Source organism: Electrona antarctica, assembly GCF_951216825.1.
Source record: "Electrona antarctica genome assembly, chromosome: 10".
Lineage (NCBI taxonomy): Eukaryota > Metazoa > Chordata > Actinopteri > Myctophiformes > Myctophidae > Electrona > Electrona antarctica.
Window position 1 is genome coordinate 27,674,097 of NC_136791.1, and position 20,103 is coordinate 27,694,199.

Below are 20,103 nucleotides of genomic sequence, written 5' to 3' on the forward strand. Positions count from 1 at the left end.
CTGCCTTGCATGGTTTCTGCCGCCATCGGTGTGTGAATGGGTGTGTGAATGGGTGTATGTAAAGCGCCTTGGATAAAGGCGCTATATAAATGCACTTGCATTTACCATTTAGTCCAGGAAGGAAGTGAGCCCAGTGTCCATGACATCATGGACACTTTGAAATACTAAAATATCTAAAAGCAGATATTACCCACATGAAAACCCCAGGAAAGTGTCTCCCAAACATAATTAAAATACTAGAAAAGGATCGCTGCAAGCAGCGATAAGGCCGGACCAAGCAGGAAGGCAATAAGAATAATATGCACAAGAAACATGGAAGACTAAACTTGAGAAAAAGGTGGGTAAAGATAAATTAATTGACTGCATATAAACCAGAAAATGTACCAGATTCAGACGAGGAGCTCAATGAGTGAGTGAAAACCAATGAAATGAGTCGGAAACAGGAATTAAAGGTTAACTCAAAAATTATTATTAAACTTCACAGAAAATAAACAGCTTTGAACATTCATGAAAAACAAACAAATGGGGCCCACTTTAAGTTGTTGAATTGAAAAGTCCCCGTTCAGTTCCTATTCAGGTCATGGAAAGCAGTCTCTTTGTACAATTTGGAGAACCAGATTACCACATTTGTGGGTGAAGGGGGGGATTCAGAGTTCCGGGTCGGCTCGCCAGGTCTGGGTACCATCCGGTACCAGAACCATCCATGCAAGGGAATCCTTTCAGGACACAAAAAACCTGAACTGAAAGGCCAGGTGTCCAAATCAGTCTTTGTTTCAAAATCACTGTTGTACAACATCAAATAATCTATCAATTCATGAGTAAAGAACCTGATTTGATCAGGATCAAGTTCTTTATACATGTTTCTCACTAAACAAATCAGTTTCTAGCATTGTTACGGCCCTTTAAACTTGGCTCAACCAAGGGCTAACATAAAAGGACACAAAGTCAGATCAAAAGTTTACAAAGATATTACACATTTATTTAAAATCCTGCATTGCAAAACAGGGACTGATGGACAAGAATACAGTACTTACGACCAGCCCATCTGAAACTTAACTAATAACAGCAACAAAAAGGGAACACAACTGTTCAGTTTGGGTGAGCTGCTGGCCACAAGTCCTCTTATATAGCCTGCAACTAATCAAGCACAGCTGACTAAGGGTGTGGCTCAGGTGATTGACAGGTGAGGCACTTTAGACCAGCAGAGGTCAGCAAAGCCACAGGCACTACAACAGATCAAAGTAAAGACAGAATTTCACAAAACGGCAATTTTCATTGGCTCATAAAACCTTAATTTTTTCACTTACAAAAACGTACTATACTTTCCCATGTCCGTATAGGTCCAAAGTTCACGTGTAGAAGTTTTCGTGCATTTTGATCAAAGATCCTGGGAGGAGATGCATTTTAATTGATTTTCATATAATTTAAAATGGCGGGTGATCTAGAGGTCAGAGGTCAAAAGTAACAGCGCAGAACTTGTTCGGCATGAGGAGACGCATATGTGTGTCGAGGTTTCATTGCCGACGGTCAAACGGTTCATGAGCTATGCGTGGTCAAAGTTTGCATTTTCAATATAGCGCCACCCTTTGGCCAATGGTTGTGGGCTTCGCAATCCTCACCGTTTGGCATGGCCCTCTACCATATCTCCAAATTTCGCAAAAAACTACTGCACGGTTCAGCCAGAACTGCTATTTTGGCGGAAGAAAATAAATAGCAATTTCAAAAAAGGACCAAGTTCTTTCAGAACTGCTTGGTCCTTTAAATATCTGGTTGCAAAAGGGGTGAAGTGGCCCTTTCTTTGAGTACTCCCGAATATCCACATCTGCACTATGATCTCACCCCAGACCGTTGATAATCATAGAGACGCTTGCTGTGTCCGAATAATATTATTTTGGGTCGTCGTGGCCTGAAAAAGTTGAGAACCACTGCGGTCTATAGGATGGATAGGACGAACATTAATTCACTCTCTCTCACTCGGAAATACAGTACAGACATTCACTCTTTCTCTCACTCTTGCCCTCCACTCTCTAGTCTCTAGCCTGACAATTGACCTATAGGCTAAGCCCCTCCCCAAACTGCAATGGTCCAATCACAGCTAAGCATAACATGGGTTAGACAAACCTCTCCACCAATAGTTTAAAAAAAAAATGTCACACACATATTTTTCCAGTGCATACGGCAGGCCTTGTTGATGGATTTGGAAGAGATTTTGAAGGTCTGGTTCCAAAAATGAACCAGTATTTAATGTGTAAAATCCATGATATTTACATTGGCATGAATGTGCCTGGCTGGAAAGTGTCCAAGTGGGAGTGTCTAAGTGGGAGAGGGCGGGGCTTAGCTAAAGGTGAATTAGACTACTTGAATGTACTCTCGATCAGAGTTATGTATGCATTGTGTGTGATATGTATTTATTTATCTTGACACTCAGACACAGAGTGTATGACACTCAGAGTGTCATTAAATTAACATTGACTTTACTATTTTAGTATTTATATAAATGGGGGTCCCAGAGACAGAAATGCCATTAAATGGGCGTCCGTAGCCTAATGCATGTCAAACTGGGGGTCCTTGAACATATTCTCTTATGGGCGTCCCTGGCATATTATTTTCAAATGGGAGGTGTGTGTGTGTGTGTTGCACGAGGGCATGTCACAGCAGCGGGAGCACACACGCGAGTGTGTGGGCGCGTGCACGTGAGAGCATGCTGAACTGTGACTTGTCTCTGTTCAGTCCAGCAGAAATAATGTCTGCTGGCTGGAATTCCTTATGGTCCTTCTATTGTTCTGTCTGTTATGATTACACACACACACGCAGGCACGCACGCACGCACGCACGCACGCACGCACGCATGCACGCACGCACGCACACACACACACACACACACACACACACACATTATGTTCTGAATTTCACGCTTGTAGGAGCATTTACTTTCACACACTTCATCGGCTACTACTACACACACACACACACACACACACACACACACACACACACACACACAAACACACACACGTTAGCATACTCTGCTAGTGCATTACAGACTAGTTAGTTACACACAGACACACGTGCGCACACGCGCGCACTCACATCTACATCAACACACACACATGCACAGTGTTTGTCTAAATGCGGTTGTGTTGAAGGTCTGTGTTTAGTTGCGTTCGAGTCGTGTTAATTGATCTCCTCCGTTGGTATGTTTGTTCTGCAGAGTCTGAAGTCTGACGAAGAGCCGGGCACTCACACACACTACCAGCCTCAAGGTAGGTGACGCTTTTATTTATTACTATTATATAATGACCAGTAACCACTCACACACACTACCAGCCTCAAGGTAGGTCATGCTTTTATTTATTATTAATATATAATGACCAGTAACCACTCTCACACACTACCAGCATCAAGGTAGGTCACGCTTTTATTTATTATTAATATATAATGACCAGTAACCACTCACACACACTACCAGCATCAAGGTAGGTCACGCTTTTATTTATTATTATTATATAATGACCAGTAACCACTCACACACACTACCAGCCTCAAGGTAGGTCACGCTTTTATTTACAAATATTATATATCAGTGGTTTTCAACCAGTGGTCCTTGAGGGGGTTCCAGGTGGTCCTCAGCTAAATGATGGAGAGTTGCTTTCAATATTGGTTTTTATTGGTTTTTCAGAAAATTATAAACATGGAGATGGAGAGTTGCTAACCAAATGGACCCTTATAGATCTTTAACTCTTGAGAACGTAAAATGTATTTTACGTTCTCAAGAGTTAACTTATTGTTAAACATCTGCATTACTTATACTTAGTGGACAAAATCCTATCCAACGACAACAAAACATTCTTTCGTTTTGGGTCGGAGAGGCTAAAGGTCATGAAATGGTGGTCCGTGGCTCAAACGTTGAATAAATAAATAATGGGCATTGATATGAAAATAAAAAACCACTGTTATATTATAATAATTGCAGTTTGAAGCGGTTTCTCTGATTAACCACTTGAACCCCAGCCTTCATATTGTGTGTGAGGGACATTACTGCACTTTGTGACAACCTGCATATTTATGACCTAGACGTCCAATCATTACCGCAACAACCAGTGCCGGAAAAAGTACTGGCCAACAGACTAGTGATACCTTCCAAAACCATCGGGTAGAAATTTTTCCGCAACTTTGCATAATGTTGCAGGGAACTTCTGGTGTTGTTAGCAATGCTAAGGTTGCTAGCTCTAACATTACACCTAGCTACATGTTTAAGCATTAATATATTCATGAAATATATTAATTTACATGTCGATTTCAGCTCTGACATTTTTGTCAGACATGCTCTGGTATGTGAAGAGCCTGTGCTATTAACTAATTTTGGATAAATACAAAACAAAAATCACACCCGTGTGAAGTGAGGGGCGCTAATATATTAAAGTCTAACTGATGTTGACTAGGTGATGTAAACGGTGCCAACACAAACATTAAATTCTCTTTATTGCTAATACCAGATGTGGTTGTGTCAGGGATCTAGACATCTCGGTTAAGTTCTTAACGGACATCACTAAACTCGGACAACCAGTCCTCATTTGAGTAGTATTTTATACCGGGGGAAACATCTTTAATTTAGTTTTTGGGTCTTCAACTGAAAAGTTTGGGAACCACTGAGTCATAGAACTCCATATTTGGGCGTGCCGTGTACGACACAGTATATTGATGACATCACCAAGAGAAGGTGGTAGAGTGCTACTAAAAGACCACAGTGGAATGAAATGCACTCTCCAGAGTTGTCGTAGTTTAGTTGTTTTTGGCAGACGAGTGGTTAAATAGAGGATATGGTCATGTACATGTACGTTCTGTCAGTAGAGACTCCAGTATCACTCGATACTCGGAATCAATACTAGAATCAGAGTCTGTATTGTCGCATCGCAGGTTTGCTCGCGTAAAGAGGTGGGCCGAGTTCCTTTTTTTGCGTGAGCTCCAGCATTCGTATAGTTTTCGGGGGAGAAGAGGGAGGGAAGGCGCAGAGAAAGGAAGAGCAGAAAGGGTGGCTGGAAAGACAGAGGAACCAGACAACCAAACGTACGAGCGTTCGCCAAACCGAGCATAAACAACAACAAAAAAACGCCAAATGAAACGAACGGAGCTCGCTCTCATGACAAACATCGCTCTTCACCTCTTCGTCTTCACCGTGCTGGGCATCGGCACCAGTGTCATGATCGGTCTGGCGCGGAGAAGCGGCAACAACAAGGAGCCGAGGAGGAGGAAGCTGTCCGTGCGCCAGTACAAGGCGGGGGGAGGCTGCGGCGCCGACGAGGAGGACTGCTGCGCCATCTGCCTCCAGGAGTACGAGGAGGGCGAGTGCCTCAGCGTGCTGCCGTGTGCTCACGCCTACCACAGCGAGTGTGTCGACAGGTACTGGAAGACCACCTCCAACAAGAAGATATGTCCCATGTGCAGGAGGAAGGTGGCCGAGGTGTAGTGGTAGAGCCGCACACCGCACTGGATCGACCAGTAGGTCGGGAGTGGCTTGTTGTCGGGTATCGCCCGGGAACACGCGGGGAGTCTGTCCCCATGACAATGTGCTATAGACCCCTGGGAGATGGAGTCTGTCCCCGTTACAATGCGCTATAGACCCCTGGGAGATGGAGTCTGTCCCCGTTACAATGCGCTAGACCCCTGGGAGATGGAGTCTGTCCCCGTTACATTCGTTACAATGCCCTATAGACCCCTGGGAGATGGAGTCTGTCCCCGTTACAATGCCCTATAGACCCCTGGGAGATGGAGTCTGTCCCCGTTACAATGCCCTAGATCCCAAGTCTGTCCCCGTTACAATGTGTTAGAGTCTGTCCCCGTTACAATGCCCTATAGACAGACCCCTTGGGAGATGGAGTCTGTCCCTGTTTGTGCTAGATGCCTGGGAGATGGGTTTCTGAGGTGGAGCGCCACACCTACCATCAGCTCCCAGTACTCACCGCACGGCTTTCCGCACCCAAGCCATGCTACTCATACGCTAAGTTGGCGGTGGCCAGGATCGAACCCATGAACTTGTGGTCTGAAGGCGAGAGCTCTACCGACTGAGCTACCCGGAGCTACACAAGTTGTTGCTAAACGCAAGGTTTTGGCGATTCGACTGTTAAACATCTAACATATAAGCTTTCAATAGGGAGAACACCTACTGGAGTCTATAAATAAACTTTTAATTTGCAAGGCCTTCCCTTAACTAGGGTCCCTGGATGGACCCTAGCAGGTCCATTTATATACTGTCCGAGTTACAGACTTGAAAGGGTCAATTTAGAACCCCCCTAAAGGAACCCAGAGAGTCCCTAGAATCCATTTCAAAGGCTCCATTTCCACCAAAAGAACATTTGTTCTGGAACTGGTTCCGTTCTAGGTTCTTGGAACCATTGGTGCTTTCACAGAACCGGCGGCCATTTCTTTGGTTACACTTCCGAACCAAGGTTTAGGGTTCTGAACCAATTCATTTGCTCACCATTGAAAATACATGTATGGCGCTCTGAGCCCTCAACCAGATGGCGCTGTGGCGCCGAATGAGATGGAAGATCTCTCTCTTTCACACACACTGTCATCTTTACTGCTGGAGACGCTTCGCAAGCATGCTGTCAATCTCAGCGTGAAGTGTGAGCACTTCCATAGCCAAATTGCAGTCAGCCAATCAGGCGATTAGACTCCGCCTTTATCTCATTCCAGGCTAACGACTTCTTTAACGCCTTTTCAATGAAATCCTGCACCGCCAACGACGCCATTAACGTGTTATTTAGCATATCAAAGCACTCGTCGATCAGCAGCTCCATGTTAGATTGCTTTCCCTTCAGCCTCAATGCATTAAAAAAAGACGAAGGTGGTGGATGAGGCCTTTCTAGTCCTTTTTAAGAGTATTCCATTTCAAATCGCGCTGGATAAATACAGCGACTGTGTTTAGTGGCTCAATAGCAACTCCCCGTGACCGCGCATCTAAAATATGAATGCTTCTAAAGACTCTTAGCCAGTGATTTGTCCGATCAGCGCGACCACCTTCGCTATTGCTGTTTTGGGGAGACAAGGAGGCGCTCTTCTTCTACAACCAAATAGAATGGTGGTGAACGGTGGCGGTCGCTGAACTATCGCTCCTTGCGGCTGACGGGGGTTGAGTTATTGAACTTATGCTAGAGCTACATTTCGGTTTGGTGGGGCTCGACTGGACCGAAGAAACCGGTGGACAGACAAACATCACACTTGAGCGGTGCGTGTGAACTAATGCATGTCAGATTAGGGGGGGTTCTTGAAATGTCAAAGATTTAGAGTCACTGAAATAAATTATACTGGAAACCGTTAATTTAAATGTTGAGTGTACAAAATCATTATAGGTCCATTTTGTTCCATGTGTACACTCTCAGAGTTAAAGACCCTGTCTGTAAGGGTCCATTTGGTTCCATTCCACTCAGAGTTACAGACCTGTAAGGGTCCATTTGGTTCCATTCCACTCAGAGTTACAGACCTGTAAGGGTCCATTTGGTTCCATTCCACTCAGAGTTACAGACCTGTAAGGGTCCATTTGGTTCCATTCCACTCAGAGTTACAGACCTGTAAGGGTCCATTTGGTTCCATTCCACTCAGAGTTACAGACCTGTAAGGGTCCATTTGGTTCCATTCCACTCAGAGTTACAGACCTGTAAGGGTCCATTTGGTTCCAGTCCACTCAGAGTTACAGACCTGTAAGGGTCCATTTGGTTCCATTCCACTCAGAGTTACAGACCTGTAAGGGTCCATTTGGTTCCATTCCACTCAGAGTTACAGACCTGTAAGGGTCCATTTGGTTCCATTCCACTCAGAGTTACAGACCTGTAAGGGTCCATTTGGTTCCATTCCACTCAGAGTTACAGACCTGTAAGGGTCCATTTGGTTCCAGTCCACTCAGAGTTACAGACATGTAAGGGTCCATTTGGTTCCATTCCACTCAGAGTTACAGACCTGTAAGGGTCCATTTGGTTCCAGTCCACTCAGAGTTACAGACCTGTAAGGGTCCATTTGGTTCCATTCCACTCAGAGTTACAGACCTGTAAGGGTCCATTTGGTTCCAGTCCACTCAGAGTTACAGACCTGTAAGGGTCCATTTGGTTCCATTCCACTCAGAGTTACAGACCTGTAAGGGTCCATTTGGTTCCATTCCACTCAGAGTTACAGACCTGTAAGGGTCCATTTGGTTCCAGTCCACTCAGAGTTACAGACCTGTAAGGGTCCATTTGGTTCCATTCCACTCAGAGTTACAGACCTGTAAGGGTCCATTTGGTTCCAGTCCACTCAGAGTTACAGACCTGTAAGGGTCCATTTGGTTCCATTCCACTCAGAGTTACAGACCTGTAAGGGTCCATTTGGTTCCATTCCACTCAGAGTTACAGACCTGTAAGGGTCCATTTGGGCCCCTGGTGGAGCTTTGAGAAACAGGGCAACAGGCAACAGGGACAGGAGTCTGTGGGAGGGCCTTATTTCCAGGAACCTCTGATTTACTTCTTAACTTAAATTAAACTCTTAAATTTGAATCACAGATTGAGGGGCTCCGGTTTCACTCACAACCGCGCCACAGAAGATACACATGTAAAACTGTTTTTTTTTCTTCAGGTACAAATGGTCTTATAAGTCATGTGACAATGACCATCCAACAGGCTTTCAGGGATAATTTTCACAATTAATTATCCCATACCATTTTCCTGTATTTGACCTGAGCCCGATTCTACAAATCTTGTCTTCTAAATCCCAACAGTTTCCAGAGAAACATAAGTTGCTGTATATAAAAATGGTAAATGGTGTATTTATATAGGGCCAACACACACACACACACACACACACACACACACACACACACACACACACACACACACACACACACACACACACACACACACACACACACACACACACCAATGGCGGAGGAAACCATGCAAGGCACCAACCTGCACATCAGGGAGGGGTGCCTTTTCGGGACACGCACAAAGTCCATAGACTAGGCTGCCACATTTCCGCGTTGGAGGGGCGCCCCTCAAAAAAAGTATAAAATGGGGTTAAAGTGGTTAAAATCTAAAATCCCGATCTTCATGGGTGAATACCTTGTTTTCTTGTTAATCTCACTGTATGTAAATGTAAAGCACTTTTTTTTTAAAGCAACCGGTTCAGTTCTTTTTGGGGCTTAGTCCACGAGCCAGAGCTCCAAAATTAGAACGTTAATTATGAATTGAGTGGGCAAAACCATACCTATATTAGATTGTTATCACCATGACACTTCCCCAATTGATATACTTACACGAGGACAATGATTTATTGTATTACAAATTTTACATTTTGAAATATGCAAATGAGGCATTATGTAGGAAAATGTGCAAAATAATAGAAAATATGAAAAGGCTACTACTGTGGATGGGTTATCATGTATTCATTTACTTGTATTGATCCTATAAACAATTTAATATAGGTCTAGTTTTTCCCACCAATTTTGGAGCTCTGGCTCATGGACTAAGAACCAAAAAGAACTGAACCGGTTCCCATTGGGAACCAACCGGTGGAAAAGGGGCCTCTGTGAGAAGTGCTCTAATATTAAACAAATAAAATGGACTTGGGCGACTTAACTTACTGCAGCAGTGTACACTGACATCTGTACTTCTCTCGTCTCTCCTCTTCGGACAGGTCCACAGAACAGCTCCTCCTCCTCTCTGCTCCTATCTCCTCCTGCTCTGGACGGTGCCTCTCCTCCTCCTCCTCCCCCTCCCCCTCCCCCTCCCCCTCCTCCCCCCCAGCAGGAGGTGACGGAGGAGCAGCTGAGGGAGGCGTGGGAGCAGATGGGTGGAGGCCGGGAGGAGGAGGAGGATAGAGGAGGAGGAGGTCTGGACAGGGAGGGACTGGCGCTGGTCTGGGAACACCTGGGACTGCAACACCTCCTCAACACGCAGGTGCAGTGCGCTGACGTCGTAGACCACTAAGGCAGTGGTTCCCAAACTTTGTCCACGTCAAGGACCTCCAAATTAGCCCGCAGACCCCCCATTTGAAGAGATAATGCCAGGGACCCCCATAAGAGGAGATTTGTACGGCTCTAGCAGTGATTCTCAACCCGTTACATTTCAAGGACCCCCCAGTTTGACATGCATTAGGCTACCGACCCCATTTAATGACATTTCTATCTCCGGAACCCTCAATTTATATTGTAAAATCAATGTTAATGTAACTCTGAGAGTGTACAAATGGAACCAAATGGACCTGATAGGGTCCATTTGGTTCCATTTGTACACTCTCAGAGTTACAGACAACAACTGGCATGCACGCTACAGCGTTTTCAGTCATTACAGCGCCACCTAGCCACCTGGCATGCACACTACAGCGTTTTCAGGCACTGTCGCGTCTCTGTGTTGAAGGCTGAATAAAAATCACACCCGTGTGAAGTGAGGGGGCGCTCTTATCATTATACATCATCATACATCATCTCATGAACAACTGAATTCATGTGATTGGTTAGACGATTTGCTCGTCTACATATGACGTACATTTTCCCTTCATTGTCAATGGCTTTTAATGTTTGTGTTGCCACACATTTCAATGGCAAATATGAGACGTGTGGGGAAAAAGCTGCATATAGGAGGGGCGCGCGCCCCTCAAGAATGAGAACGCAACGCAACTTTGTCGTTTTCTTCTTTAGACCGTGATCTTGTAAAAGTGGCCTAAGACTATGGCGAAAGATGCATGTTCTCACTGACGAAAACTATATAAAAACCAAATAAACGATGATTGACACTATGACTAAATATACTGACAATTTATAAAACAAATATAAAGTGGAATAAAATGTTCGGGAGAGACTGGTGGAGAAGAGATCATTTTATGGTTTGGTTGCGCTTGGGTGTTCAGCGTGTAAAATCAGCCGTTACGATGCCTTCAAGGCCTGCCAAAATAAAAATAAATTGGCGACACAATCGTCGGCTAAAATCTTATGGAATTTAGTTGACTAAAAGTAGACTTAACACTATATCATTTCAGATGATTAAAAGGGGGAGTTTTGTGTGTGTGTGTGTGTGTGTGTGTGTGTGTGTGTGTGTGTGTGTGTGTGTGTGTGTGTGTGTGTGTGTGTGTGTGTGTGTGTGTGTGTGTGTGTGTGTGTGTGTGTGTGTGTGTGTGTGTGTGTGTGTGTGTGCGCGTGCGTGCGTGCGTGCGTGTATTGTGTGCAGGATGTGGATGTGCTGTTCCGACAGCTGTCACAGGGGGGCGCTGCTGGCGGCAGGGTGACCCTCGCTCAGTTCCAGCAGGTCGTCTGGGGGGCGGAGCATCATCTTGGTCCCGCCCCCGTCTTCTCCTCCACACCAATGAGACCCTCGGACCACCTCGGGTCGTCATTACACAAGGTCAGTGACGCACGCACGCACACACACACACACACGTCATCCATCCATCCATCCATCCATCCATCCATCCATCTTCAACCGCTTATCCGTAGTCGGGTCGTGGGGGCAACAGCTCCCTGCACCAGAGTGCTCCAGACTTCCCTCTCCTCCAGAGTAACATTAGTGACTTCCTCCTGGGGGATCCCGAGACGTTCCAAGGCCAGTGAGTCGATGTTTTTCCTCCATCTGCACCTTGGTCTGCCCCGGGATCTCCTCCCAGTGGGACGTGCGTCGAGGACCTCCCTATAGGGAGACGCCCGAGAGGCATCCTAACCAGATGCCCGAACCACCTAAACTGGATCCTTTCCAGGCGAAGAAGCAGCGTCTCTACTCCGAGTCTCTCTCGCTTGACTGAACTTCTCACCCTATCTCTAAGGGAGATGCCAGCAACCCATCGAAGACAACTCATTTCGGCCGCTTGTATTCGCTTGTATTCACGTCATGTTTTTTATTTTATTTACCATGGCCCACACTGTCAATGACACGTCAAGACACGTGTTTTCAGTGTTTTCACGGTATAGGGCGCTCTTGGCGTTACGTAATGCAGATGTTTAACAATAATTGAATTCTTGAGAGTGTAAAATGAAACTGGTTTCATCTACAACCTATGAGCTTCTAGATCTGCTATTTTTCAATAGCTATAATGCTTGAGGGGGGGGGGGGGGGGAGTGTGCGCAGCCAATATATTCTAGGGGTCATGAAAGGACATGGAAATGTTTGAGCACCACTGATACGTTTTTCCAGAAAATGTATCATTTATCAAGACTAAGAGCAGAGGTTTTGTGGAATCGGCCTCAGGTCTTCACTAAACGTGAGTAGTTTCTGTCTCCGCCACTGCATGAGAGACACTGTAGCAGTGGTGGCTGGTTGCCAGGGAGACGACCCATCCCAGGATGCTGTGGTCGTGTGGTCAACATTCTGACCTTTAGGACGACCGCCGGTCGCTCGCTCGCTCCACCGCTGGTTTGTGGACGAGCGTGCTTTTTGGCCCGGAAGGTTCGGTTCAAAGTCCCCCTCCCCTCACCCGATGATTACTGTAAATGGAGGGGGGGGGGGGGGGGGAGTGAGGAAGAAAATACATGGTTGATTATATCTGACCTTTCTGTGTTTTGCCGTCACTCACTCATGATGCTTGTATAATTCATAGTGATATCTGGTGGCTGTGTGGGAGCCTGGATGTCTCCACTGTAGTTTGTGTTAAATAGCCTATCTTGACTTGTTATGGTTCACTTTGTCCTCGAAGCAGCCCACAGTATTAACTGTGATTTCTGCTCTGTGCTCTCGGCAGAACTTGAGTGTTATTGAGTGTTTATACTCAATGTCAGGGCTGGACTGGCCACCGGGCATACCGGGCATTTGCCCGGTGGGCCGCGACCGTAGGGGGCCGCCATGATAAAAAAAAAAAAAAAATGTTTTTTTTTTTTTTTTTTTTTTGACAGTCAGGCAGGCCAATAGGCGGAAGGCCACCAGAAAAGGTCCGGGCGTGCTGCCATTCTGGGGTAGCGCCCCCCCTGACCCCCCCCGGCGGTGCAGTGCAGGGGGGGGGCCACATAATATTATGTTGCCTATCTGCGCGCTGGTTGTGGTGGGCCGGTCTGGGCCAAATTCACGCGAAAATGCCCGGGCCGAATTTTTGTCCCAGTCCAGCCCTGCTCAATGTTATCATCATGTTAACATAAAGCATACCATCACCATCTGAGAATTTAGAGGGTATGCGTGTGACATCATCATCATACACGGAAGTGCCGGGAACGCCTACTGAGTGGCAAAGAAAACTACTTTCTAGCCTTGACAGCCCCATAAATCCACACAGAAAAGTCCTATCTGATTGACAGCCCCATACATCCACACAGAAAAGTCCTATCTGGCCTGGGCCATGGCTCAGTGGTCCAGGCACCTTGGCTGGTAATCCAGTCTGGCAGTGTGCCGCGGATTCGACTCCCAATCCCGACGGCCTTTACTGCATGTCTTCCCCCCATCTCTCTCCCCATTTCCTGTCAGCCTACTGTCTGTCCCTCCATAAAAAATATAAAATAAAGGCGAAAGCCACAAAAAAAACCATTAAAAAAAAAAGAAAAGTCCTATCTGATTGATAGCCCCATACATCCACACCGTAAAGTCCTATTTGATTGACAGCCCCATACATCCACACAGTAAAGTCCTATCTGATTGACAGCCCCATACATCCACACAGTAAAGTCCTATAGATCGTTGCAGTCCCGCCCCCGACGAGCAGCCCGGAAGAGAATTCCCCATTATTTTTTTCCCATAGATGTTTCATAAAGTATTTATTTAAAGACCTTTAAAGCTTCGGACAAAGACAACTCGGATGGTGACAATTCATGACAATAAACAGCTTTTTTGGAATGTGAAATTCTCTTCCGGTCATGAAAGAGGGCAGGACTGCAACAACGCTCTAGACTGCATGATTGCATTACATGACCTTAAAACAACTTTAAACTCACTTTGCCACTCGATTTGCCACTCGCTTTATGCATGTGCATACCCTCTATTGTCTCGACTCCTATTTGCCTAAAAAAGGTGTTTCTCAACCTATTGGTCGGGACCGTCAGGGGGGTCCCCACATGATTTTGGAGGGGTCCCCCTCCCCCATAATGACAGTGAAGTGACTAGTTAAGGACTTTTATAAGATATATCTATCGTCACACACAGACTTGGCGGCCCGCCCCCCCTGTAGTAACTCTGACGACCCCCCTAGTGGTCCCAGACCACCTGTTGAAGACACCATGCTCTGCAAAATGATGTGTTTTTGTTTTCAGACGAAAATGTTCAATTCCAGTTAAAAATGCAATTCCCTTCAGAGAGAACCACCGATTCATCGACTCTGGCCAATCAGAAGTCTCTGAACTGATGCTGTCAATCAAGAAAGTGACATACAGGAGTGAATGGGCAGGCTTTACCCAGCATGCTGTGGGGCAAGGCCTTGCAGCTCCAGAGCAGTGTTGCCAGATCTGCTTATTATAAGCAACTCTGGGCTTGTTTTTTCTGTAAAATTGCTTGTAATTATTTGTAGTTGCAGCTTTGCATTTGTTTGGGTGTAGTTGATTATTTGGGCTTTATTCCATGTTGTTTAAACCAGTGGTTCTCAAAAATCTTTTGATTTGAACTGCATTTTGTGCCAGGGACCCCATTACCAGAGTTGTGTTAAAAATGTTTCCAAAACATGTCACTTTTGTTCACAATTCTTTCGATTCTATACGCGTGCGTCTCTTGTGAGCTTGTGGATCAGTTATTTTCAAATACGAGCAGTGCTCGTGCGGCCTAACGCATCGGTTCTCAAAGTGGGGTCCTTGAGGGGGTTCCAGGGGGTCCCCAGATAAATGATGGATAGTTAGGAACCAAATGGACCCTTACTGTATGCTGTGGCTGTAACTTTCAGAGTTATGGTGGTCCGTGGTCTAATGGTTGCCTTTCTGTCAAGAAATTAAAATTCTGTGCAGGTGATTATTTTTCTAAGTGTTGGATCCAAGTGTCAAAGTCACTGAACGGCCCCATGCGTACCACCTGTTTCGAATTTGCACATAATGCAGGAGGCAGCAGCAAGAGCCGTTAATAAAAACGAGTGCTTCCAAACTCCAACACTTAGAAAAAAATATCACGGCACGGAATTTCCCTATATACATCAGCCATTTAAAAAAGAAGTTGACATTCTTTCACACTTTACTAATTTTTAACGCTGCATATCTTGTATGGGGGTCCCTGGTACAGAATCATTTCAGATGGGGGTCTGTGGCCTAATGCACGTATACATTTAGGGGGTCCTTGACATGAAAAGCTTTGAAGACCAACTGGTCCCTAATAAACCGAAAGAAGCCCAAAACAAATATCTTTTTTGAGGCTTGTTTTTCGTCGACCATGGCCGCTTATTTCTCTCTGAAACTGGCAACGCTGCTCCAGAGAGAGGACAAATATACTGACAGAAGAAAAGCACTGACACTAGTGACAATAACACAACTACTGACACAAATAGTGAGTTTTATAACAACAGACAGAATGTACTGCACCTCAGGCCTGATCTGCACCTCAGGCCTGTTGACGTGGAGCGGCAGGAAACACAGGAGTCTGCCCTACAGAGGCAGACATTTTCTGTCTGAGGTGATGATGTTGTTGTTTCTCCCAGTGTTGATTTTGACAGCAGATTTTGATTTTTAGTTTTAGTCATATAGTCTCTTGAATAAGTTTTAATTGAGTTTTAGTCACATTTTCGTCACCTGGGATAATGTTTTTAGTGTTGGTCTACTTTTAGTCGACTAAATGTCATACGATTTTATAGTCGACTAAAATTTATTTTGGCGGGCCTTGACGCCGCCGTAATGATGTTTTTACACTTGCTGAAAATAGGTGATCTACAAGCCCACAATGTGACGCGTTGTGTGCTTGTAGATTGGCTATTTCCAGCATGCAACCAAGTGTAAAATGACTTATACTGGATCTCTTGTCCACTAGAGGTGATGGTGTTGTTGTTGTTTACCCTACAGAGGCAGACATTGTGTGTACTCTGAGGTGATGTTGTTGTTGTTGTTTACCTCTACAGAGGCAGACATGTTGTGGTATATGTTCACTTCACTTCAGACACACAAACGTCACACAACACAACATGGCTTCTTGCTCTCTGAATACAGAGAAAGAGAGAGCGAGCATGCACACAGAGCTTGCTGTGCAGAGAGAGAGAGACAGAGAGATTAGGCCTACTAATGCACAGAGCTTGTTGTGCAGAGAGAGAGACAGAGAGATTACTTGGCTGGTAGCATGCACATTGCACAGAGCTTGCTGTGTGTGTTAGACTGGAGTGGCACATGCACAGTAGTAACAGATTAACTTGGTTATTATGAGAATCCTGGTGTTTGCTTTGGTTTGGCTGTGTGAGAAGCAGGGTGTAAGCAGTAAGCACTCTCATTAAGACCTGAGGCCCATTCTACAAATTCCTTCTAAATCAGTGTTGTTGTGCCAAGGACCCCCCAGGTATACATTTGGCCGTAGCCGCAATTTGCAAGGCTAGATTTTTGAGTGGTGCAACCACTCCTATAGACAGCTATGTGTGTGGCTGTGTCCCTGGGTCTGTCCCTGCCTGTGTCCGAGCACGGAAATAGCGTTATAGCATTTGTTCGCCACCAAGTGTCACTGTTGCACAGCCTAACACACAGACACACACAGGCCAGGGAGGAGGGCTTGTGCAGTACAGTACAGTACAGTACAGTACAGTACAGTACAGTACAGTACAGTACAGTACAGTACAGTACAGTACAGTACAGTACAGTACCACTCACTTCAGACAGGTCTGATTTTTATAATGGGTTGAATCTAGAGTTGCAACAGCAGCCATTGACAGCCCATTCATCCAAACAGAACAGTCCTATCTGATTGTATTAAACGATGTTAAACTCACCAACATTGCAGCTGTACGGAAAGCTTGAATCATCCTCTTTCTGTCTGCAAAGTGTTGGTTTCATAAAGATCCACCGTAGACATGTTGTTATGAGCTACTTTCTAGTTTTCGTTTTCAGTAATGCAACCTCCTGCTTTATGTGTACCGGTAGTTTCAAAACGGGTGGTACTACACAGGGCGGTTGAGTGATATATAAGCGCTTCCAAACTCCAACACTTTGAAAAATTAATAATAATATGTCTATGGTGGATATTTATGAAACAAACAACACTTTGCACATACTGTATGGGATAATTCAAGCTTTTTGTACAACTGCAATGTTGGTGAGTTTAATGTTGTCAGACAGGACTTTTCTGTTTGGGTAAATGGATTGTCAATGGCTGGTGTTGCAACTTAACTTGCAACTCTAGATTCAACCCATTACACGGTTAAAAAAAAGCTAGTGTTGCAACAGCTGCAATTTGCAACACTAGATGTTTTTATAATGGGATGAATCTAGAGTTGCAATACCATCCAGTGACAGCCCATTCATCCAAATTGCGTTTGCCCGATCTGCTTGTATTAAACGACGTCAAACTCACCAACATTGCAGCTGTAGGGAAAGCTTGAATTATCCTCTTTCAAACTGCAACGAGTTTGTTATATAAAAAATATATGAGCTACTTTCTGTGCAGGTGATTCTTTTTCAAATTGATGGAGTTAGGAAGCGCTCGTCGAAGTCACTGAACGGCCCTCCGTACGAGAGAGGATTAATGAGACACAGTTCAGTACTTCAGTTTGACTTCTCATTTCATATCAGGCATAATATTATTTAGATGAAACCCCAGAAAGTGTGCGCGTGTGTGTATAGCTGTGTGCGCACATGCACGCGCGTGCGTGTGTGAGCGGTATGAATCCAGTAGAAAGCAGCCTAAGCCAGATTAACAGTTAACAGCATCGAACAGAGAAACAAAGTGTGTGTGTGAAATCACCTGCTTTGGTCCGTTTTTAATCTCCGTCTGTGGGAATTCAACCAGTGTGACTAGAGTTAAACCGTGTGTGTGTGTGTGTGTGTGTGTGTGTGTGTGTGTGTGTGTGTGTGTGTGTGTGTGTGTGTGTGTGTGTGTGTGTGTGTGTGTGTGTGTGTGTGTGTGTGTGTGTGTGTGTGTGTGTGTGTGTGTGTGTGTGTGTGTGTGTGTGTGTGTGTGTGTGTGTGTGAGTTAGAGAGAGACAGAGAGAGAGGGGTGTGGGTGCTTGATTGTGTTACATTGTTTTTCAAGTTGTACAGCATTTAGCAGCAGACAGACAGACAGATCCTGTGCATCTCTGGGCTGGATTCATCTCTTGTGTTTTTCGTACATCATGGACTAACTGGAGCTTCCAGAGATGTTTGTGTCTTTGTATTTGTAATATATTATCGGGAGATTATCCACTACACTGTAAGTCATCGCCTACCAACCAGGGCACGGTGGGACCGGTTCCCCCAGCGCTCTGAGACATACAGTACATACCAACCACCGGCTGTGGAGTCTACCGCAGCCCTCTGGATCTGAAACCACAGATATATAGATCTACTACAGTCCTCTGGATCCAAACCTATAGAACTCTACAGTCCTCTGGATCTAAACCTATAGATCTCTACAGTCCTCTGGATCTAAACCTATAGATCTCTACAGTCCTCTGGATCTAAACCTATATATCTCTACAGTCCTCTGGATCTAAAACAACAGATATATAGATCTACTACAGTACTCTGGATCTAAACCTATAGATCTCTACAGTCCTCTGGATCTAAACCTATATATCTCTACAGTCCTCTGGATCTAAAACAACAGATATATAGATCTACTACAGTCCTCTGGATCTAAACCTATAGATCTCTACAGTCCTCTGGATCTAAACCTATATATCTCTACAGTCCTCTGGATCTAAACCTATATATCTCTACAGTACTCTGGATCTAAACCTATATATCTCTACAGTCCTCTGGATCTAAAACAACAGATATATAGATCTACTACAGTACTCTGGATCTAAAACGACAGACATATAGATCTACTACAGTACTCTGGATCTAAACCTACACATATAGATCTCTACATCGCTCTGGATCCAAACTTTACTTAAAGAATCTACGGACCACTCTTGTTGTTCCTGTGTTGTTCCTGTTGTTGTTGTGCAGAACCCAGAGGATTGGTGTATTGTTGTTCCTACCAGAACCCAGAGGATTGGTGTCTTGTTGTTCCTACCAGAACACAGTGGATTGGTGTCTTGTTGTTCCATAGCAGAACCCAGAGGATTGGTTTCATGGCTCGGTTTCAGATGAGCTTCTCTGAGCCTCGTTTGGAACCCCATCGGGAGGATGATGAGGAGGAGGAGGAGGAGGAGGTGCTTATTTTTTGGGGGGAACCTACAACTCAGAGTTAGAACCTGTAGTTTGAAACGCTTCCTAAAATAAGCAAAAGTAACCGATTTTTATAAGCTTTTTTTTTCTTTTCTTACCTACCCGTTCAGGGATGGTTGTAGTTGTAATCAAAACGCAAATCAAAGATCCACCTGGCATCCAATTATTACATCATCGATTAATCGCCTAATCACAATTATTTGTTTTTGCATAATTGTCATAATCGTCACAATCATTACCATGTTTATTTTTTTGTATAAAGCTATTCATTATGTCTGTGCCTATTACTCTTCCTGTGACCACCGCGCTGTGACTTTAGGTGTGTTACCCTTTGATGTTACAATTATTAAATCGTATCGAGCAACGAGTGCCCAGTGGGCTGCATGCTGAAAATAGCCGAGTTGCAAGCTCACAACGTGCCGCAAGCTTGTAGATCTGCTATTTTCAGCATGCAACCAAGCATCAAGTGACTTGTCTTTCATCTCTCCTCCTGTCCTCCATATTTAGTCTTAGTCTTAGTCATCACAGCTTCCATCCATCTATCTTCAACCGCTTATCCGTAGTCGGGTCGCGGGGGCAACAGCTCCACCAGAGTGCTCCAGACTTCCCTCTCCAGAGCAACATTAGTAACTTCCTCCTGGGTGATCCCGAGGCGTTCCAAGGCCAGTGAGTCGATGTGTTTCCTCCTTGGTCTGCCCCCGGGGTCTCCTCCCAGTGGGACATGCCTCGAGGACCTCCCTAGGGAGACGCCCGAGAGGCATCCTAACCAGATGCCCGAACCACCTAAGCTGGCTCCTTTCCAGGCGAAGAAGCATCGACTCTACTTTGAGTCTCTCTCTCGCGTGACTGAACTCCTCACCCTATCTCTAAGGGAGATGCCAGCCACCCGTCGAAAACTCATTTTGGCC

The 20,103-nt window shown here is 45.1% G+C and overlaps 1 protein-coding gene and 1 long non-coding RNA gene across 3 annotated transcripts in view; both read left to right on the plus strand.

Annotated features, from left to right (window-relative positions):
* Window positions 1-20,103, plus strand: part of LOC306930570 — a 133,900-nt gene that overhangs the window by 63,816 nt on the left and 49,981 nt on the right. The window lies entirely within an intron of this gene.
* The window catches only part of ninl (ninein-like), a gene marked incomplete at its 5' end in the record, with an annotated part of 85,500 nt that overhangs the window by 28,732 nt on the left and 36,665 nt on the right, over window positions 1-20,103 (plus strand). For both annotated transcript variants that reach the window (XM_079511598.1, XM_079511599.1), the window contains 3 exons: window positions 3,212-3,263; window positions 9,664-9,926; window positions 11,193-11,366. In XM_079511598.1, coding sequence (XP_079367724.1) covers window positions 3,212-3,263; window positions 9,664-9,926; window positions 11,193-11,366 — 489 coding nt within the window. The remainder of the gene's footprint in view (window positions 1-3,211; window positions 3,264-9,663; window positions 9,927-11,192; window positions 11,367-20,103) is intronic.